Raw genomic sequence first — 23,317 nt, 5'->3', positions numbered from 1 at the left:
GCACACTTTTTGGTTAAGGATGAAAAAGGCCCTGTTTATTATTAATTATATAGCTACTTGGCCAGATAGCCAACCTTTAGACACTGTGATACATTTGTGAACCTTTTTGAGCCTTGAAAATTTTTTCCTTCCACCTTGAGCCTATTAGATGATATCCTACCTTACACCCTAGAAGAGAACATGTATTATGTTTTAAAAGAGGTTAAGGTAAAATTCAAGTTTGTGGAAAGAAAAGATCAATAAAAAAAATATGATACAAAAAAAAAAAGCTCAAAATGAAAGAAAAGATTGAGCTGTGAAAGAAAATGGTATGTGATGAATGATATATTTTGGGATTTGAGTACTGGATTGGAAATTGAAGTTGTTCTCTTCTTAATAGGTGTCTTTGAATCCAAGAAAAACCATGATTCTTTTTCTAGCCAAGCCTTAACCTGAAAAGACCTTTGGACTTAACCAATAGTGTGTGAAGTGTGTGAATCAAATGAAATGCAAAAGCTGAGGAAGTTCTATGTCAATTCTACTGTCATGTGAGGACAAACACTTGAGTGTGAGTAATGATAAATGCTGATCTGGTTGTTCATATTCTATGCACAGATGATTTTATGAGTGATGCATCATGTCATACTTGTTTGAAATCTTTGGGAATGCATATGATTATTCTGATGTGCAGAGTCATTTTATCAAAATGTCAAATGTCTGTTATGATGATGTTCATTTTCTTATGTGATTTCATGAGGGCATGAAATAGTTCAAGTTTGGGGAGTTGATAAGTGTGAAAAAGAGTTGTTTTTATACTTATAAATGAACTCAATCTTGTAATTATTCATGTTGTTCCTCATTGAAAAGTTGTAATAGGTAGTAGATTGTTATGTAAAATATTGTACAGGGAATGGTGTATTATTTAGATTCTATCAGCCAATTTTCGCAAAGCGAAAGCCAAAATTCGCACTGCTAGGAAATGAAAATTCGCATAGCGCACCATTACTTGTGCGCTGTGCGAATAACATCAGTTGAGAGGCAGCGGTTACACAAAATTCGCATAGCGCACCAATACATGTGCGCTAAGCGAATTAATGAATTTAAGTGGCTTTAAAAGACGTGATAGAGCGACAAAAACTTGCTCTTGAAAAAAAGAAGTTCCAGACAAAAGAAAGAAAAAAAAACATCTCAGGAACTTCCGGAGACTACTTCAAGGCATCAAGACACCATTGTTGCAAGGGATTGCTTCAAATGTGTACGTTTTAGATGATTAGGAGTAGTTAAATTTCTCTTTCGTTGGGATTGGATGTAATGAACTCACTGTAATTTTCCTGCTCAATATATCGTTGTTTGTTCATATGCTCTTTCTTGAATTTATTATCATTGTATGAAAATATAACGTTCTTTTAATGTCTTTGATTACTGGAAAGTAACTTTGAACATGAACGAACGTAGATAGAGCACTTAAGTGATTTGGGATCTAGGGATAGACTCAATAACTTGATCATTCTTAACATCGGACTTAATGCAAATTGTATATTAAATTGGCTAAGGGATTAACATTTTGATATATTAATTTAGAACTAGTTGCTAAGGGATTAGGACTAGTATGTCTTGATGTGAATGTTTGAATGAAATAATGATATATTGTACAGAGTTTTATCTTCATATGATTCATGAAACCAATTCCAACGAAGTTTCTTTTAAATATAAATTTCTTGCACACCAACTGTTTGATAAAATACCAAAAATAGTTTCTTGTGTTGTTTTGTGCATTTTGATGTCTAATTGAGTTATAAAAGAAAGAATTGTCATGTGTTGCACAAGTCCCTTGGGAGACGATACTTTTACTTATTCACTGTATTACTTGGAACGATTTGGTATACTTGTCAAAAAGTTATCAACATATCAACGTCCGGAGAAAATTTCTGAGATAGACATATCATAATGTCCTTCATAGATCACGTCACAACCTTTTTCTTCATGTTGTTCATGGATACAGGCGGGGTTCCATTGCTCCACTAAAGGAACCAAGACATTCACTGCATGCCACATATCAGGTCTTTTATGAGGTTCAGGAGTAGTGCAATGAGCTGCCAGCTCAGCCACTTTACATATGCTCTCCATGTTTTCACTGTCAAGGTTTAGACTTTCATCAGCTACCAGTGAGATGTTTTCCATGTTGTCTACAATCCTACAGAACCATGAAACCAAATGAGGCATTTCTTCTGGCAAACTACTGTCCAATGCCTTTCTACCGCTAATTAGTTCCATCAAAACTACTCCGAATGCGTACACGTCCACTTTCCTCGTCACTCTTCCCGTAGCTGTCGACAAAAATATCACATTAATAAATAAAACCAAACAAAGACAAAAATGTATTCAAAAGCTTTCTATATACCTGCATATTCAGGTTCCAGATATCCAAATGTTCCCGCCACTCGTGTCCAGACAGAATCATTTCCTTCTGGTGTAATAATTTTAACCAAACCAAAATCTGCAACCTTGGCTCTCATGTCATCTCCCAAAAGTATGTTTGAGGGTTTTAAGTCTCTGTGAATGAAGCTTTGTTGAGCTAGGCGGTGCAAGTATTCCACTCCTCGTGCTACGTCCAAAGCTATGGTTACCCTTTGTTTCCAAGTCAAAGGAGCACATCCATTTTCACGCCAATCAAACAGGTGTTGTGTTAGCGTCCCTTGAGGCATATACTCATACACCAAAAGCCTTTCGTTGCCGTTTATGCAATATCCTAAAAGAGCAACTAAATGTCTGTGTCTGACTTTACTGAGAACTGCAATCTCTGCTTGGAACTCATTCAATCCCTTGCTCCCGGTTGCAACAGATTCCATTCTCTTCACGGCAATGTTACTTCCATCATGCAATTCCCCTTTATAAACAACCCCAAACCCTCCCCTACCTAAAATGTTTTCCTCACTAAAATTATCCGTTACTTGCCGAAGAACCTGAATTGAAATAGTAGCATTCCCACCCTCAAAAACATGAATATCACTACGCTCACTGCCCTGGCTATGCAACTCGCTCGGGACGCCACCATATCCATTGGAATTTGTAACGCTCATCATATCAATCTTAACCTCTCCTTTCCCATTTTCGGGATTATTAACCCTCCCAAACTTGCCGTGACGGTTTTTAGCTTGACACTTGCAAAAGACAAATACGACCACCGCAACAAAAAACACTGCAATAACAACAATACCTCCGATCCAAGCAGGAGAGAGTGCAGAACCGCCTGACGTTGCATTTGGACTTCCACTTGGTGCGCCACCAGAACCGCTTGACGGAGTAGTTCCACCGCTACCACCACCTCCAGAATGCCCAAGCAGAGGATTATCTGCATTATTGAACTTCACCTTGGTTGGGAACTTTGGAACATCACCAGATAGATTGTTATTAGACACATCTAGAATCTCAAGCTGAGCTAAATTAACCAAGTCTCCAGGTATTGATCCTCCTAAATGATTGTCACTGAGATACAGGTTTCTCAAATCAGTTAAATTGGCAAATGCAGGTGATATCGTTCCCGCCAAATTCTGCTTCGCCAAATTCATAGTAACAATCTTTCCCGTAGCGCACACAACAAAACTCCAATCCCCACAAGGATCATTCCCGGTCCAAGAACGCGCCAACTGAAGGGGATAACCAAAATCTTTAGCAATATCAAGCAAAGTCGTTACTCGAGAATCGCAAGGTCCAGAGTCTTTCCTACAAAAACTATTCACCCCATCAAGAGTGACGTTCACACCTTTCCCAAACGAAGGAACCGGACCCTGAAGCACATTGTTGTCTAAAGAAACGATCTGCAAACTAGAAAGCGACATGAGAGAAGGTGGAACCACACCGGTTAACTGGTTGTCTCTTAGCTGCAGATCAAACAAAGTGGTGCAATTTGACAAATCCGGAATGGGACCCGTGAAAAGGTTCTTAAAAAGCCACACCTGAGACAAACGGGTCATGGAAGCAAGCACCTCAATGGTACCCGAAAACCCGAACCCGTCTTTCTGATTGTTGAGCCACAGATTCTGGATCCCAGATACCGCGAAGGTCTTTGGCAAACCCCCAGTGAGGTTGTTGTAAGAGAGACGAAGCTCCTGCAAACTCACAAGGGAGTCAAACACGTCAGGCAAGGTACCAATGAGGTTTGTGCTTCCGAGATCGAGTTTGACGAGGTTGGTGGAGTGAGTCAACTCGGCGGGAATCCTCCATGGAGCGAGGTTGAAGCTGTCTGCCATGCTGAGGCTCTGTAAGCTAGTGAGACCCTGGAAGCAACCATCGGGAATGGAGGTGAAGTTGTTGCCTCCGAGGAACACGGTTTCCAGCATGGAGAGGTTGGCAAGGGAAGGCAAAGCGCCGGAGAGCGCGTTGCCCTGGAGAGAGAGCGAGGTGAGTTGGGAGAGGGAGTTGAGATCCCGAGGTAGCGTTCCGGTGAGCGACCGTGAAGCGATGTTGATTGAGGAGACGCCGTTAGTGGTGCACCTGACGCCATTCCACTGACAGAAGCTGGTCCCCGACCACCCCGACGGCGTGGGACTCAAGGCTTTGGCGAGCTTGGACATAAACGCAGCATCGTCGGCAATGGCGATGCACGTGCACAGAAGAGTGAAAGACAAGAGGATTTTAGAGACGGAACGTAGAATTTTGATTGAGAACATGGATGCAGTATGGTTTTACTTAGTGTAAGAGATAAGAGAAGATGATAACTGTCGGACGCCTGGAAACAATTTCTTTCTATTTCACAAACACTCATTTATTAATATCGTCCCATCTTCTTCTGTCTCCTTTTTTTCAATAATAATAATAATAATAATAATATAATAATATAATAATAATAATAATGTAATTCCCACATTATTAATTGCTGCGTGTTGAATGAGTTTGAACTAGTTAAACGTTAATAAAAATTATGAAAAAGTAGACCAGTTTTAGTAGTCATTTAGACTTCAGAGTCAATGATTCGCTGTTAACCTCAGAAAACTAAATTACTTATTCTTGAATTTGAAATATTTCACATTTTCTTGATGTCAAGATTAAAAATTACTATATAGCTCTCTTTTTTAATAACATATTTCAATATATATTGATGTAAATTTAATATGCAGTGCCGTTTTGGAGGCATATGCAGGTACGTATAATTAAGTTATTACGGAGGCTATAAGATAAAGTTGTTAAATAAACTATCTGATGGGAAAAACACATCAATTAAAAATATCAACTATGTAATAAAAATAATTTCCAAAACATAATAATAATAATATTAGAAAATAGAAAATGACATTACCATCGCGAGTCAGTCAATCAAACAGGAAGCAACTAACTCCACCCACTTTAGATATTCACATTCGCTCAGCAGCTCTCATAAATAAATTAATAGCTTAAAATTAAAGTTAATGTTCCAATACTATCAAGTGATATACTTAGCGTTAATAACAGTATATTTAAGATATTGTCCATAAATTTGATACAATTTAACTTTTAAAATACGTATAAATAAAAAAAGATGAAAAAAATATTTAAATTAATCTCAACTTTTAAACAATATAAAATTATTAAATGGGAAAATAACAATTAATAAAATCATGTTTAAAACCAGAATAATCATGTTTAAAACAAGAATCTAACACTGCTTACAACCCTTCATTGGGGAAAAGTAAATTAAAATAATTAAGTAAAAATGTGGAGAATAAATTTTAATTGATTTGAGAGAGGGAAAAATAAGAAATTTTGTTTTGTAATATTCTAAATTAACTTTTGTACTTTTTGTTTGTTGAAAAAAAAATATAAGTTATGAACTTTTATTATTATATGTATGATGATAAATAATTTTTTGAAATATTGAGAAAAAATTAAGAGACTCATCAAATCTTTGTTATGCATGTGTTATCATTTTATGAATAATTACTTTTTAATTTTGGTTTGATAACTTATTATTTGTATGTCAGTGTACACTATTTTTACAGAGTAGAGCATCAATATAGAATAATAAAAATATATATCCTTTGGATTGATAAAAATAAATATGAAAGAAATAAATAAAAATCACTTATGTGAATGAGTGAAAACAATGAATACACGGCTGATTTTCTAGAAAAGCAATCTATAACTTTTTTCAAATAAAATATATAGTTTTTGCTATAGTTGATTTGTAATAATAAAATATGGATCCAAAGTTTAGTTGTTAGTTTTGTAATAATATAATTAATATTTATTTTATAGATTAAAAATATATTTAATATTTAAAAAAAGTTTCACTTCAAAATCATTATTTTATGAATTAAAAGTTTATTTAGAGAAAATATACTTTGACAGATTTCTTCACTCTTCCCACGTAAATCATGTCAAATAAATCTCGTTTCACACATTATTTCTCACTCATTATAAAAACCATGTCAATTAAATATAAGTGTGTCATTCTACTATATTTAATATTTTAACCAATAAAGTTCTACATCGAACATAATTTATTTTATTAAATTTTCTTACCACACTATATCGCTTAAAAATCGAGATAAAAAGCAATTTAAATTCCCTTTTTCCTTAAGCAAAAACTTAAGGAAAGGGACGGATGATTCCTATAATTACTTTACCAAAAAAAAAATACATTTTTGTTTAACAAAATTCAATTTCAAATACAAAACCAATTTTTTATATTTTCATCTCAAATTAATCAAAAGCTATTCTTCACATGGATACTTTTTTCACTGAAACTGCAAATCAAAAGTGAAAATTCTACCCTCCAGAAACCGAATAAACAGAAACATTTGAAGAATCAATTTGGTGCTGAATTCATTTGGAGAAAAAAATGTTCTCCAATGAATATAAAATAATAAAAAATGTAACTGTTGGGAGTGTGAGCATGAAGGATTAGTATGAGGTAATGAGGTGTAGAATACAGATTGTGAAATGATGGGATGTGGTGATGGACCCCACGGCATGTGCTTTCTCACCAAAGTCACCAATCTTCTTACCACACTTTACAAACTCAGTCTTCAAATACCGTAATATGCGCAAACGTGTAAGCTCCTCAACTCAAATTAAGCTCAGATGCCACAATCAACACGCACCTTCTGATGATGATGAAGGCTGAAAATGATAGCAGAATAAAATATGACAACCAAAAGGAATTGAAAAGATGCTCAAGGGACCTCTTTACGCCGATGCTATATAATTAACTTTGAACTCTTCATGCTACAGCTGTCCTCTGTTTCCAATCCAAATCTCTTTCATTGCTGTTGATTTACGCGTCTTTGGTTTGACAATGAAAGTGAAATATTACAACTTACAAACGCTTAGTCAAAAAGTACAGGACTCACCAACTTGGTTACGAAACAACCAAATGCAATAAATTTTCTTCTGATTCAAAAAATAATGAAAAATATCATACAGTTAACATTTCTATAATAATTCTCATCTAAGAAACCAACCATTGACTAAACCAATCTGTTAGCTTTGAAAAAATCGATAAAGAACATCAAACTCGTGCAGAAGGAGAATGCAGGAACATTAGAAAAATTAACATTTAAAAAATAAATAAATTGTGATACAATTCAGTGATGTTGCGAGATCAAAACAGCTTAACATCGTCCTCATCCAGTCGTCTCACCTGAGAAGCGATTTGTTTATCATTTTCTTCATCGGCAATCCATCGAATCAAAAGAGTCGGCAAATCCTGAAGGTTTTGCAGGAATGCTTGATTGAGTTTGTGAGATGGACATGTCAAACATTGTGGAAGTGCCTTCGTTAGCTTGCCATCTTTGCAGAGCTTGAGGAAGGCTCATGTGAATGTCAATGCCATAACCTTCTTCTTCTTCGTGGCTGGTAGGCTTCCATTGCTCTACGAGAGGAACCAAGACATTCACCGCATGACCCATATCAGGCCTTTGATACGGTTCACGAGCAGTGCAATGACCTGCCAGTTCAGCCACTTTATATATGCTTTCCATGGTTTCCTCATCAGGATCGAGAGTTTGATCAATAGCCTTGGGGATGTTCTCCTTGTTAATCAGTACCCTACGGAACCAGGAAACCAGGTGAGACCTTTCATCAGGCACAGTATCGTCCAATGCCCTTCTACCTGTGATCAGTTCCATCAAAACTACTCCAAATGCGTACACGTCTACTTTGGTAGTCACTCTTCCGGTAGCTGGCAAGAAACAATACACATTAATCACAAGTAAAGGAATGGCTTACCATAAAGCTAAAGCAACCAACTGGGTATGCAATTCTACAATAATCTGGCTTAGCTAAGACTACGCAATTCTACAAAAACTAAACAAAACAAATATTAATCAACGTAGTAGAAATGTGGAATTCATGGTTGACTGATTTTGTACACCAAGGAACCAAACAGCAAACATATAGCAAAACCTTTTAGGTAATCCAAGATTTAATCTAATAAGAGTATTCATTCATCACATAAAAAGGGTAATTGGGAGCCGGCCACTTTAATTGTAGCCATTTCTCTATAAACGCCACACCTTATAATGAGCAGCCCCAAACCATCAACCCAAGGAGATGCACAGGAAAACAAAAATTTAACTAGAAAAAAATCATGAAACAAGGAAAAAATGCTAACAACTGGCAATTATTACGAGAAAAATATCACAGTTGCCAGTTCAAAAAATATAATGAATATCACAGTTGCCAGTTCAAAAAATATAATGAATTGTAGTCACGTATAGACAGTTATAATCAGGAAAGAAGATAAATAAAAAAGTCCACAAATTTTAATACACGCTTGGTCCAAATATACCTGCATATTCAGGTGCCAAATATCCAAATGTTCCAGCCAACTTTGTCTCGACAGAATATTTCCCATCTGGTGCATTTTTTACTAAACCAAAATCTGCAACCTTGGCTCTCATGTCATCACCCAATAATATGTTCGAGGGTTTCAAGTCCCTATGAATGAAGCTTTGCTGAGCTAAGCTGTGCAAGTATTCCACTCCTCGAGCTACATCCAAAGCTATTGCTATCCTTTGTTTCCAAGTCAAAGGAGCACATCCATTTTCACGCCAATCAAACAGGTGTTGTGTTAGCGTCCCTTGAGGCATATGCTCATACACCAAAAGCCTTTCGTTGCCGTTTATGCAATATCCTAAAAGAGCAACTAAATGTCTGTGTCTGACTTTACTGAGAACTGCAATCTCTGCTTGGAACTCATTCAATCCCTTGCTCCCGGTTGCAACAGATTCCATTCTCTTCACGGCAATTTTACTTCCATCATGCAATTCCCCTTTATAAACAACCCCAAATCCTCCCCTACCTAAAATGTTTTCCTCACTAAAATTATTCGTTACTTGCCGAAGAACCTGAATTGAAATAGTAGCATTCCCACCCTCAAAAACATGAATATCACTACGCTCACTGCCCTGGCTATGCAACTCGCTCGGGACGCCACCATATCCATTGGAATTTGTAACGCTCATCATATCAATCTTAACCTCTCCTTTCCCACTTTCGGGATTATTAACCCTCCCAAACTTGCCGTGACGGTTTTTAGCTTGACACTTGCAAAAGACAAATACGACCACCGCAACAAAAAACACTGCAATAACAACAATACCTCCGATCCAAGCAGGAGAGAGTGCAGAACCGCCTGACGTTGCATTTGGACTTCCACTTGGTGCGCCACCAGAACCGCTTGACGGAGTAGTTCCACCGCTACCACCACCTCCAGAATGCCCAAGCAGAGGATTACCTGCATTATTGAACTTCACCTTGGTTGGGAACTTTGGAACATCACCAGATAGATTGTTATTAGACACATCTAGAATCTCAAGCTGAGCTAAATTAACCAAGTCTCCAGGTATTGATCCTCCTAAATGATTGTCATTGAGATACAGGTTTCTCAAATCAGTTAAATTGGCAAATGCAGGTGATATCGTTCCCGTCAAATTCTGCTTCGCCAAATTCATAGTAACAATCTTTCCCGTAGCGCACACAACAAAACTCCAATCCCCACAAGGATCATTCCCGGTCCAAGAACGCGCCAACTGAAGGGGATAACCAAAATCTTTAGCAATATCAAGCAAAGTCGTTACTCGAGAATCGCAAGGTCCAGAGTCTTTCCTACAAAAACTATTCACCCCATCAAGAGTGACCTTCACACCTTTCCCAAAAGAAGGAACCGGACCCTGAAGCACATTGTTGTCTAAAGAAACGTTCTGCAAACTAGAAAGGGACATGAGAGAAGGTGGAACCACACCGGTTAACTGGTTGTCTCTCAGCTGCAGATCAATCAGAGCGGTGCAATTTGACAAATCCGGAATGGAACCGGTGAAAAGGTTCTTCTGAAACCAAACCTGAGACAAACGGGTCATGGAAGCAAGCACCTCAATGGTACCCGAAAACCCGAACCCGTCGTTCTGATTGTTGAGCCACAGATTCTGGATCCCAGATCCCGCGAAGGTCTTTGGCAAACCCCCAGTAAGGTTGTTGTAAGAGAGACGAAGCTCCTGCAAACTCACAAGGGAGTCGAACACGTCAGGCAAGGTACCAATGAGGTTTGTGTTTCCGAGGTCGAGTTTGACGAGGTTGGTGGACTGAGTCAACTCGGCGGGAATCCTCCATGGAGCGAGGTTGAAGCTGTCTGCCATGCTGAGGCTCTGTAAGCTAGAGAGACCCTGGAAGCAACCATCGGGAATGGAGGTGAAGTTGTTGCCTCCGAGGAACACGGTTTCCAGCATGGAGAGGTTGGCAAGGGAAGGCAACGCGCCGGAGAGCGCGTTGCCCTGGAGAGAGAGCGAGGTGAGTTGGGAGAGGGAGTTGAGATCCGGAGGTAGCGTTCCGGTGAGCGACCGTGAAGCGATGTTGATTGAGGAGACGCGGTTGTTGGTGCACTTTACGCCATTCCACTGACAGAAGCTGGTCCCCGACCACCCGGACGGCGTGGGACTCAAGGCTTTGGCGAGCTTGGACATGAACGCGGCATCGTCGGCAATGGCGGTGGAAGAGAGAGTGAAAAAGAGAAGAAAGAGCTGACAGAGAGAATGTAGGGTTTTCCGTTTTAATCTGGAAGTGGCCATTCAGATTTGGGAGAAGGGGGAAGACTAATCGTTCGATGAGTTTGGTTGCTTTTGATAATAACAAGTAATTCTACAGAGCAAGAAGAGAATGGAAGCAGAACAGAAAGGAAAAGCTGAAAACTGCGCCAACCTCATGTGCCAGTAGTTATGGTTATGCCCACTCTTTTTCAAATTAATACTTAATGCTCAATAATGTCACAATTTTACAATTAAATAATTCTCTGTATTCTCTACACGATTAAGTATAAGTATTTATACGGGGATCAGCCAAAATAATACAAAATAACTTGTATCATCGTAAATTTAGGGCAAATAAACGAGAAAGTTTAGTATGACCGAAGTGCCCTTTTTGTTACTTGTCGGGGTGTTTTGATAGTAGAAAAACGGAGCATGGGCCCATGACAGTGAAAGGGAAGGCCCACATCCAGAGTAGTAGAGTGGAGAATCAATACCAAAAGACAGAAAAACCGCTGTATTAGGTACTCCCAAAAGAAAAATAACAATTTTATTTAAATAAAATTTAATTTAATTACCATAAAAATTAAAGTGAGAATACGTAAGAGATAATTTTATATGATAAATATGTGGGAAAGAAAAGAAATACGTGGTTGAGTCAAATCAGTAGAGTGGTCCCGTTGCCAACTGTTGCTTACTAGATTTGGCGTACATTGTTTGTCTTTCCATTGACTCTCTCAGGCTGAGATTTGAAACAAAACCAAGGTATATATAATCGTATGTAGTATAATGTTACTCTGTCTTTTAAAAACAGTATACGAATATATATCTTAAATCTGAATTATTTATACCTTTTTAGTACATTAGTAACTTGGCGGATTTGAAGCGGCAGGACAAGAATAATTAATTGATTTAATTAAAGCAATCACAATAATAATATACCAAACACTGTGTTCTTTATCCTTTTTCAATTACTTTTGATACTGTCTTAACTTTTTATCATTCTCCTTTTCGCTTTCCACGGAAGCTTCCCATCCACCCCGTTATCTGCCGATCTAATTACAAACAATTTTTTTATTTTTTCAATTTTCTGTCAAACTAATTGTTTTTTCCATAAATTATTCGTGAAAGGCGAAAGGCAAGTGTGTGGGCAAGTGCAACGTATCATTCCGTGGGGGAAATGCTTTTCAGCCATTAGATATACTTTTTTTTAACTGACGGTTATGATGCTATTTTGAACTGTGGTGGCAACGTTGGGCTTCTGCTGTAGATTATTGGACTCCATGTTTGCAACAACATGGTTTCTTTATCCTTCACCAAGTTTGCATTTTATATTTTTTGTTTTACGTTTAAATGTTTATTAACAATTTTTTTCTTTAACCAACATCATATTCTAAATTCTATTCATATAATGTGTGATTTTTACATTTACCTTCATTTAAAAAAAATAAAAAACCATTTATAAAAGTAAGTATAAAATAGGTTTATCGCAATTGAATGATTTGTTAATATTTATAATTTTAATATATTCTGATAAATTTAATGAAACAGTTTTATGTTTTCTTTTATAATTACTAATCAAAACAAAAAGAATCTACAAAGTTGCTTTTATTGAATATTGCTCCTTTATATTCAATACTAAATTTCATCGAAGACAGCATTATATGTTGAAATTCTCATAAAGTAGAGAAAGAAATACGACTTCAGATATTGGACTTTTTAACATTTTAAGAGTATGAATTTCTTGGCCCACTTTTCTCTTAATAGCTACATTTGGTACGAGACAATTCATGGCATGCAGGTTCTTCCTGCACCTCCATAAATTCTTTCCTACACTTCCATATAAAAAAAATCATTTTTTTATTTTCTACAGATTATATGATTTAGAAATTATTTTCAAAAGTTAAAAATGGCTTTCAGATCATACAAAGATAACTTTTAATTTGTACAAATTCAAAGATAATAACTTTTTAAATAAATATTGATTTCCCAATTATTTAATTAAAAAGTTATTATTAACTCTTAAATCTGTAAATCTGAAAAGTTTTTGAGTTATATAATTCGAAAGACTTCAAATTATATAATTCAAAAAATATTTTTAAGCAAAAAATTTACAGAAGTGCGTGAAAAACCTGCCTTCATGATCAATAAATAAAAAAAAGAACAACATCAACGTCCACCCCATTGCTCAAAGGAGATATAAAAAGAAGTTTATTCAAAAAACAAAAAGAATACTTTGACACGGCCAAAGTTTTTGACACTCATATGACACGCGGTGGGACCCAATTTTTGTGATTGTACAGAAGGGTGATATTGTCATTTACCCCCTAAATTAAACGCTGCGTTTTATTTAGCGTGCTCTCTGTATTCAGTTTCCAGTTTGTATGATTTCACATTTTGGAAGAGCTCTTCGTGCTTTGCTAGGGTTGGGGGTGATAGAGAAGTGGAAGAGCGTGCTATGCTAGGGTTCGGTTGATAGAGAAGGCGAGAACTCCATCTCTTCGTGCTTTGCTAGGGTTGGGGATGATAGAGAAGCAGAGAAGTGGAAGAGCGTGCTGTGGTAGGGTTCGGTTGATAGAGAAGGCGAGAACTCCATGGGTGCCACTTAATCGGAGGGTGTATGGTTCTTCTTTGTTTCTTCTTTTGTCATGATTTTTGTATTTTTCCATTTCTATTTGCTTCATTTTGGTGAACCCTAGACTAAAGGGGGCAAGGTGTTCTGAGGGAGAGTTGCGGTAGGGAGAACACTAAATTCTCAATCCCTGACGAGCACTGAGACAAGACGGTTTGGGGAGTTATCTCTGTCTAATTTGAAACTGTGGTTGAATGTCTAATTTGGCATATTATTTTGGTTAGTTTCCCTGTTTGACAAATTTGATTGTCCTGTATTGTAACTAATATTGATTTATGACAAATCTGGTTTGCTTGATTTGTAACTTGTGTCGTGCCTGATGCGTGTTTGATTGTCCTGTATTGTAAACTAATATTGATTTATGACAAATCTGGTTTGCTTGATTTGTAACTTGTGTCGTGCCTACGTGCAAAATGCAATGCTGGTTTTCGGAGGGATGCATTTTATTAGAGGTGGTTGTCAATGTCTGAAAAAGGATACCTATTACGGATTGTAACCAACGAGGGAGTTGATTGAAGTGGAATATTTACATTTGGTTTCTCCCCTGAATAGGTAGCTGTTGAGAGTGAATTTCCGTAGTGCTTGTGTATTTCTCACATTGAATCATCCAATATTTAGAAGCTTTTTAGTAAAATTACTTTGACTTTTTGGATTTTATCATCTGAAAACCCTTATTTGTAGACCTGTTTAGTTTGGTTTTCAGATGGTAACAATGAAAGCAATTTTAGTGTTCCTCTTTGAACATTGTATGCATTTCTCCCTTTTGTTTTGTTTTTTCTTCTGTATGGTTTATACAATGTCATCAACATCTTCTTGAATTAGTTTAAATGCACGTCCACTGGCAACTAACTTTTTGCATTCTCTTCATGATAGGTGGTGCACTTGTTCCTAAAGGTGATGTTGATGGTGAAATGGGTGATGCTCACATGAATTGATGAGTCAGGCACTTAGAAAATTGAGGCACGCCTCATCACACATAGCATATCTCTTTTCCATCCTTTTTTTCAAGGTAGTAACTATCATAATGATTGAGCCTCGTTAGATAGAATGTGCAGACTTGGATTTTTTGCTATGTAGAAAAAGAATATGGGAATTATTTCCATTTATTGAAATTTGTAATTATGCATTGGCATGCGTTTGTAATTATTTGTATAAAATTTGTTGTAATCAAGTTTATCTCATTTAATATAAACAAACGAAATTTATTGTTTGATAATGCTTTAAAATATGTATATTTGTAATATACAAAAAACTTTGTAATATTGTGAAATTTATTTATTAATTTTAATAATGTTGGATGTATTTTCTATGCACAACCACCATGGTTCTTATAAGTTGGATGTCTTTTTGGTATATGAGTGGCAGATGAAATTGAGTAGGTTGAAAATATAATTATTATATAAGGTTATGAATGTGATTTTGTTGTGAGAGATGTGTCGATATATGTCTTCCAGTTAAATATTTTATGGCTTGAAGATTGGATATTGTCTTTTCAGGTACAATATCTGTCACTTTAATTTCTTGTATGTGCCAAAATGAGTTCATACTTGATGGCTATTTCGGATTTAGGTGAGCAGAGTGAGGCTTAACAGTGGGAGGAAAACAGGGAGGGGGAGGTGTCATTCCATTTCTTATGTCTGGGTTTTGTTTTCTCAAACTCAAATCATTCTTCCAGTGGACCTGCTTTTGAATTTGGAATATTGTTCCAGTATGATGTCAAGTTTATTCGTTATATGGACAAGATGCCTCAGTTAAAATCACTTAAAAATGTATTAATCTGTGAAAGGAAATACTGCCATGCATTTGACCTGTTGATTGATTCTAGGTGTTGGCGTACATGTTTGACGTGAACATGTCTCCTCTGTTGATTTGTTGTTGCTTGTTTCATAAGCCATTCATATTGACTTTTATTTTCTTTGATACTTTGCTATCAGTGGATTTAAACATTTTGATTTTCTTTTTGCTATGAGTTCTCACTTTAGCTGATATACAGGTATGCCTTAGGATGGAGGGGTGGAAGCTGGTATGCAACTAAGAAGTTCAGAAAGGAGCAAATGAAAATGCTAGGACAGATTACACCTAGAAGATGGCAATTGCTTGGGAAGATAAAACCTAAAGGGTTGCAATTCCAATTCCTTAGAAGGAACCTTACAAAACTCAAATTATCTGATAGTGCCATGAAAACATCTGAGTCAAGTATAAAGGATGCAGCTACTACACATGTTACTGGAAAATCCAATTAGTATACTACTATAAAATGGTTCTTTAAGCAACAATATTTATTCATATGGCTGTAGATACCAGATTAGGCATTCAATTAGATAAAAATATTAGCAACTTGGTATAACCAATTATCATCAAATTTTGCACTGATAATTTATTTTGGCCTGCAACTGCTCACCCTTAGCTTCATAAATTATTCATCCTTCATGATAAGTTCTTTAGAAACTTGTGTTGTATTTGATTGTTAAATTTATAATCGAGTAAATACACATACTTTGATTTTGGTGGGTGGCAAATAGAACTCTCTTTATTGGAGGAAATACACATTATATTTGTGTGATGTAGGGAATGAACAAGTTCTCAATGGTCTAATTTTACTAACAAAATTTTCGACCAAGATAATATAATTCAAGAGTAACAGACTAAGAAAAATGGAACAGAAAAGAGAGAATAACGATGAATGAATCTGTGTATAGCAGCTCTCAAATACTTTAATACCCATATAGACATCAAATCAAATAACTAAACATATTACTATTATCACAATTGAATACATTTATTTTGAATTAACTTAAGATACAGCATGTACTCTATAACCATTTGTAATTCAAAATACTTAAATGTTTATAAAGATATAGAAAAGGTGAACTTATCTTATTTTTAATTCTGATCAAGTATATATGTAAAATTATTTATTATATCACTATTAGCTGTTTTTCATTATAAGACAAATGGAATTAAAAACTTCTAGAGAAGGAAATTGTAATGGGGTTTTCCTAAGTATTAGACATTAAAACAGTGTTACTGTGATCTATACTTATGAGTTACTATTATGTAATCCAAAGCTTGTACTTAAAATAATCATTTCAGTCATTCTAATTTTAATTATATTACCTTAGCATTTATTATACAAGGTAAAAATTTATTTGATTGCATATAATTTGACTTATAAATGAAAAGTGAATAATTAAAAGTTAGAGGAAAAATTGAACATTCATTTTAAAAGTTAATATTAAATTATGGGTTTATATTAACCTTGTGCTTCATAGAGAAAAATAAAAACTAAAATTGCTGCTTCATCAGAGATAAATAAAAAATAAAATTGATTTCAGTCAATCCTGTGAAACCCTTGATTTTTTTCAACACTAAGTGGTTATTTCATAAAACATATATGGTTGGTTGTGAGACATTTCGTATAACAATAAATTGATAAACCTTATTTTAATTACTTTGATATCAAAAGTTCACTGAGGCATCAAATGCGTGTTTAAATGGAGTGGTGTTATGCAGAATAATAATTTGGTCATTTAAACTACTCTGGTTTTTTGCTGCATTATGTGGTTATTGAATTCAAAATTTGTGGTTGGTTGTCACTGACAATTTGTACAAAAACAAAAGACTTGAAATGGATATAACTGGCAAAGTATAAATATAAGATATTTCTACAATCTGCATAAATATGTGCAGTAAGTGGATATGTACTATGTTATATGTGCTTATTTGTGAAAGAGGTTTTGAACAAGAATAGAAGTGGTCTATTTCAATATGAATAATCCCTTTTTTTAGGTACAGTAGGTGGTTATTTAATAAGTTGTATGTGGTTATTTTTTAAAGATGTTCTGAACACGAATACAATTGATTTAATTGGATATCAATCATTCATTTCTTAGGTGCACTAAGTGGTTATATGCTGAGTTGTATGTGGTTATTTATGAAAGAGCTTCTGAACAAGAATATAATTGGTTTAATTGAATATCAATCATTCATTTCTTAGGTGCAGTAAGTGGTTATGTACTATGTTATATGTGGATATTTGTGAAAGAGGTTCTGAACAAGAAAAGAGTGGTTTAATTGGATATCAATCATTCATTTCTTAGTTGCAGTAAGTGGTTATCTACTAAGTTGTGTGTAGTTATTTATGAAAGAGGTTACGAACCAGAATATAATTGGTTTAATTGAATATCAATCATTGATTTCTTAGGTCCAGTAAGTGCTTATGTACTATGTTATATGTGGATATTTCTAAGAGAGGTTCTAAAGAAGAATACAAGTACTTTAATTGGATATCAATCATTCATTTCTTAGGTGCAGTAAATGGTTACATGCTAAGTTGTATGTGGTTATTTATGAAAGAGCTTCTGAACAAAATTGAATATCAATCATTCATTTCTTAGGTGCAGTAAGTGGTTATGTCCTATGTTATATGTGGTTATTTGTGAAAAGGTTCTGAACAAGAATAGAAGTGGTTTAATTGGATATCAATAATTCATTTCTTAGGTGCAGTAAGTGGTTATCTACTAAGTTGTATATGGTTATTTATGAAAGAGGTTACGAACTAAAATATAATTGGTTTAATTGAATATCAATAATTGATTTCTTAGGTCCAGTAAATGCTTATGTACTATGTTGTATATGGTTATTTTTTAAAGAGTTTCTCAACACCAATAAAAGTGGTTTATTTTAATATCAATCATCACATTTCTTAGGACAAATTTCATTAATATGGTTGGTAGCCAAACTTGTATGAATAAACAAACTTAAATTTTCATCAAAATACCATTTTATAAGCAATAATAAAATTCATCAACATTAAATAGTACGACATTCTTCATTACATAAACTAAACAACTTTAAAACCAGTAACGTTAATCTCTTACTTTGTCATCTGTCGAAGGCCCTTCCATACCATCATTAAAAGATGACATCTCATTCAAAACATTGCATAATATGTTTGTAGTCTTTTACATAAGATATTTGTTGCCACAACACTACAACACTAAAAGTTTTCACATCTCAGTACATAGGAAAAACATTTAAATTCTAAGAGCAAATATAAACGAGAACTAATAATAAAGACTATAAAGACTATCCAAGTTCAAGCGGCATGATGAAGCAGACTTTGATCAAGGTGCCACACACCTGCAAACCATAAAGTATAAATGTAAGTAGAAGTCATAGGTCCTGGGAGAAAATTACCATATTGCTGGAAATGTACATCAAAAGTATATTTTTTCAACCAACATGAGAAGTAACGGTATAAATATTAGCAATATATCTATAATATGATATTATATAAAAAGTTATTAAGTCGAGAAATACAGAATTGTAAAAAAAATGTTTAATTTTTTAAAGACAATATAATTTAAAAACACTATAATTTAAACATGATGGGAGATTCATAAAAGTTATTGATGAAAGTGAAACTAAAGTCTGCAGTGCAACAAATGCAAGAATCATGCATACCGATAATGATGAGGATAAAGACCATTGAAAAGAGAAAGATGCCACCATCAAAGTATATTTAGGACAGTCAAACTTATCAAAATCAATTGATTCTGAGAAATAAAAAATAGTTTCTTTGGTCAGAAAATCATCGATTATTCAAATTGAAAATGACAGACAGAATATAAAGAATGTTATAAATGTTAAGGCAAAGCGTATGAAAATATAAAGGGATATGATAAAAGAGCCAAATGCAAAACAAAGATAGAACAGCGGAAATATGACATCAAATGCATATGGATCTTGATATAGTGCAATTATTTAAGCACAGTTGAGTAATGACAAGCAGATAGCAACCTCTGTCACTTGCTCGTTAGGCATTGAAAGCGGCCAGAATGGAAACAAAATAGTGTAACTTTGAATTCAAGGAGATTGGCAATCAACAAGCGATCACTTTCTTTTACCCAAGTAAACTAATATTGTAATATTACATTAACCATGTGGGCAAAAACTAATATTGTAATAGGTTATTCTTTTCTTTTCACCACTTCAACAACTTTGTTTGGTGAATTGAAACTTGTTAAAACTCAAATTTAACTCAAAACCAAACTGCTACTCTAAATCACCTTTCTACTTCCCAAAATTGACTCAAAATTAGTGATTTTGTAAGTGATTTTGTGCCTAAGCCATTCTGACACTTTACTAATCATTTTAACAATTTTAACTCATCAAAATACACTTGTTTGAACTCTAATTAGGCATAAAACAGAACTGCTACTCAGATTCACTTTGCAAGTTCCAAAAATGGCTCAAATATGATGGTTTGACATACTAAATTGCATATAGGTCATTCTAACTTCATATCAATGGTTCTAACAGCTTTAATACATCAATTTGGACTTGTTTAAACTTCCAAACATCACAGAATCAAAGCAGAAAAAATGACATGCAAAACCATTGTCCAGAATCAATTTAGGCTTTTATTCAGATTTTCAAGTCCATTGTCAGCCTTGGACTTGTAAAACTAGATTATACCATGTCCTAGAATTGTGAGGTAAAGTAGGTTGTGTGTATGGGACATTGTTGAGTTCAAGTGTGGGGGTATCATTGAAAAAGAGGCATATGTGACAGAGTTTATGGTTAAAATAGTTTGTGAATCATTGAAAAATGAGAGAAAAAGCTAGAACAAAATGACAAAATTCTGGTGAAGAAGAAAAATAAGATCAATATAGTGTTTCAAAAGCATCCCTAGGTCAAACAGACACAACATCTATAGACAGGCAACCAAAAAAGGTTGGCCTTAAAATGGTCAGGAAAGATGAGGAGAGCATTCAAGATCTGTCTTGATCTTTTAAAAGTGTTAAAATTAAGTACCTCAGAAAAAGAGAAGGAAATATCCAAATCATATGAAGCAGTGGTCAAATCCTCTTCCAATCTATCTATTAAAAGGAAAAATGCACATTTTGTTTCCATATCAGAAAGACCATATGATGAGGAAAACAATAATTCCACAAGGAAATCAATGCAATGTGAAAGGGAGACAAGTAGAGTTATTGTTAATGGTGGTGCTTCAACTTCCAATTTTGATCGTGACAATGTTAAAGAGAAATTCTAGGTAGAAAAAGTGGGTGGGTTGTGTGAGACTAAACTCAAATCTTCCCTTAAATCTGCTGTGAAAAGAACCTAGCTGCACCAGTACTTGGGAAGATGGAAAAGAGTTTATACGAGAGAGGTTTTTAAATAAACTATGATTATATGAAGAACTAAATCTATTCAATCAAGTTGAATCACCTCCAATGCCATGTCTTCTTATACTACACACTAATTACAAACTATAGTTCCAATTATTTGGTAAATTGGACTCAAGCTAAAGGGTTTAACGTCATTCTCATATCCTGCACATCCAACCATTACTCAATCTCAATTCTTTTCCTACCACAACAACATTCAGCTACCAATGTTCACATATATATCATGAGCATTCAAACAACACCATTTATAAACAAATCTCATGTGATATATATACATGCTCTGCACTCACACCATACAATTATATATTAAAGAAGATTTATCAAATTAATACAACCAAATATGTTTGCAGCATTTTAATTCAAACAGCACAGAATTCCTGCAACAATTTTAACCCAAACAGCAAATAATTTTCTGCAGCATTGGAATCAAAACAGCAAACAATTTTTTGTAGCATTCTAATCAAAACAGCAAACAATAATGCACTAATTTAATGTTACAGCAAACAATACTGCACTAATTTAATGTTGCAGCATTGTAATCAAAACAGCAAACAATTTTTTGTAGCATTCTAATCAAAACAGCAAACAATAATGCACTAATTTAATGTTACAGCAAACAATACTGCACTAATTTAATGTTACAGCAAACAATACTGCACTAATTTAATGTTACAGCAAACAATACTGCACTAATTTAATGTTGCAGCATTGGAATCAAAACAGCAAACAATTTTTTGTAGCATTCTAATCAAAACAGCAAACAATAATGCACTAATTTAATGTTGCAGCATTGGAATCAAAACAGCAAACAATACTGCACTAATTTTTTGTAGCATTCTAATCAACAGTAAACTTTCTGGTGCAGTAACAACAAATTAACAAACAGTTTATACAACTTTTTTCATCCAAACAGCAACTGCAAACAAAAAAAAACATCATCACTGGTAGTGCTCAAAAGGGTAAAACTACCACAAAAAAAATTGAGAAAAACCGACCTCAAAGTCACACACCAAAGAAGCGACACAAGTCGAAACAGAAACCGGAGACCACAACCCTCAACTCCACAACCACTGAAAATAATCTTGCACAAATGAGTTTACACCACAATGTACTTCAAAAAGGAAATGCGAAATCAAAATAAAAAAACCCTCACTTAGGAGAGATCGAAAAAAGAAACCCGTACCTCAAATCAAACCAGAGACGAGATTGGGAGCGGAGCGGCACCAACGATGGAAGCAGTGATTCAAGCACCGATTGAAGCAATGACTGAAGCACTGATTGAAGCACCGAAGAAGAAATCAAATTAGAGGCACTACCGATGGAGAAACCTAAATGGATTTTCTAAACACGAGCGCGAAAGAAGAATGTTTTCCAAATTCATTTTTTTCCAATTTTACCCTCATTCACTGTAGACTCCTTTTTCCAAAACGCAGACGTGGCCCGTGTCATATGAATGTAACTGACACGTAGGCGTCTCATTGTATTACTACTCTTCAAAAAAATATCAGTGATGTGATAGAAAGATATTAAAAAATATATAGATATATTAATGTAACTAGTCGTAATTAAATAGACAATGATTCAAACTTCTATACTAGTAGAAATTTGAATAATAATTTGTATCTTCATACTAAACTATCTCCAACCGTTAGATTTCAAAAAATGTATATTCTCTTGTGCCCGATTTTGACAATTTTAAAACAAAAAATATTATTCGCATACTGTTGATATGGTTAATCAAATTTGAGATGAGATTTACAAACTACATGGAGATTTAAATTAAACCTAAATGTATATTGAGGTTTCAACGATGTTAAGCAAAGAAATTATGGGGTGGAACAAAGGTTTGATCAATTTTGCCATTCTTTGAATTAAACTTTTCATTATTTATTTATTTTTGGATAATGATACACAAACACTCCATTTTCTATTCAACATAGATTCAATACTAGTAAAATAGTATTTTTATTTTAAAATATAAAATAATTTAGAATAAATTAATTAGGAAAGTAAAAAAGAATTATTAGATATTGGAAAGGAGTGTCAAAATTGAGATTGTAAATGATTTGTTTATATTTACATATACCCTTTGACAGTATACATATTATTGCTTATCCAAACACACTTACAATTCTTGCTCGTATTTTATTAAATATTAAATTAATTAATTAATTTTTAGTTACTCCATAGGACACATTTTTTTATTTGTTTCTCTAAATTATTATTTTTACTTATTTAAATTCTGTTTTTGAATTTCATTTTTCATCTTTAAATCAGCATTATTTAATTATCTTTTAAATTATTTATTTTCAAAAATTAAGAATTTTGACGAATCTTGGATAATTATTCTATCAGTGAGTATGCCATTTGTGATGCAATAAACTTTTTGGTCAAGACAAGGGATAACATTTAATCATATTTTGTTCCTATGAAGCCACTTTAATTGTCTGGTAAATATACTGTAATATATATAGTATGTAATATTAAATCAATTGTCTTTTAATTTCAAATGA

General features: G+C 34.4%; 2 protein-coding genes and 2 long non-coding RNA genes across 4 annotated transcripts; 1 reads left to right on the top strand and 3 right to left on the bottom strand.

Moving 5' to 3' along the window:
* Nucleotides 1-1,816: 1,816 nt before the first annotated feature.
* Nucleotides 1,817-4,647, bottom strand: LOC148200922 (receptor-like kinase TMK4). Its single transcript, XM_088113570.1, has 2 exons — nucleotides 2,381-4,647; nucleotides 1,817-2,306 (listed from the first exon to the last, which is right to left on the bottom strand). The coding sequence occupies exons 1-2, from the start codon at nucleotides 4,551-4,553 to the stop codon at nucleotides 1,888-1,890; spliced, it is 2,592 nt and encodes an 863-aa protein (XP_087969696.1). The 5' UTR covers nucleotides 4,554-4,647; the 3' UTR covers nucleotides 1,817-1,887.
* Nucleotides 4,648-7,331: 2,684 nt separating this feature from the next.
* Nucleotides 7,332-11,164, bottom strand: LOC148200921 (receptor-like kinase TMK4). The gene is made up of 2 exons (XM_088113205.1): nucleotides 8,747-11,164; nucleotides 7,332-8,137 (listed from the first exon to the last, which is right to left on the bottom strand). The coding sequence occupies exons 1-2, from the start codon at nucleotides 11,019-11,021 to the stop codon at nucleotides 7,626-7,628; spliced, it is 2,787 nt and encodes a 928-aa protein (XP_087969331.1). The 5' UTR covers nucleotides 11,022-11,164; the 3' UTR covers nucleotides 7,332-7,625.
* Nucleotides 11,165-14,579: 3,415 nt separating this feature from the next.
* LOC148200920 (uncharacterized) lies at nucleotides 14,580-16,114 on the top strand. Its single transcript, XR_015785747.1, has 2 exons — nucleotides 14,580-14,617; nucleotides 15,602-16,114. It is a non-coding gene; the product is annotated as an uncharacterized LOC148200920 (long non-coding RNA).
* A 2,357-nt stretch (nucleotides 16,115-18,471) lies between these two features.
* LOC148200919 (uncharacterized) lies at nucleotides 18,472-22,209 on the bottom strand. Its single transcript, XR_015786207.1, has 3 exons — nucleotides 21,988-22,209; nucleotides 21,800-21,874; nucleotides 18,472-18,750 (listed from the first exon to the last, which is right to left on the bottom strand). It is a non-coding gene; the product is annotated as an uncharacterized LOC148200919 (long non-coding RNA).
* Nucleotides 22,210-23,317: the final 1,108 nt, after the last annotated feature.

This window comes from Vigna umbellata, chromosome 4 (assembly GCF_029865625.1).
Source record: "Vigna umbellata cultivar VRB3 chromosome 4, Vumbellata_1.0, whole genome shotgun sequence".
Taxonomy (NCBI): Eukaryota; Viridiplantae; Streptophyta; class Magnoliopsida; order Fabales; family Fabaceae; genus Vigna; species Vigna umbellata.
The sequence above is the reverse complement of the archived record's forward strand: the minus strand, read 5'-3'. Positions and strand labels throughout refer to the sequence as shown.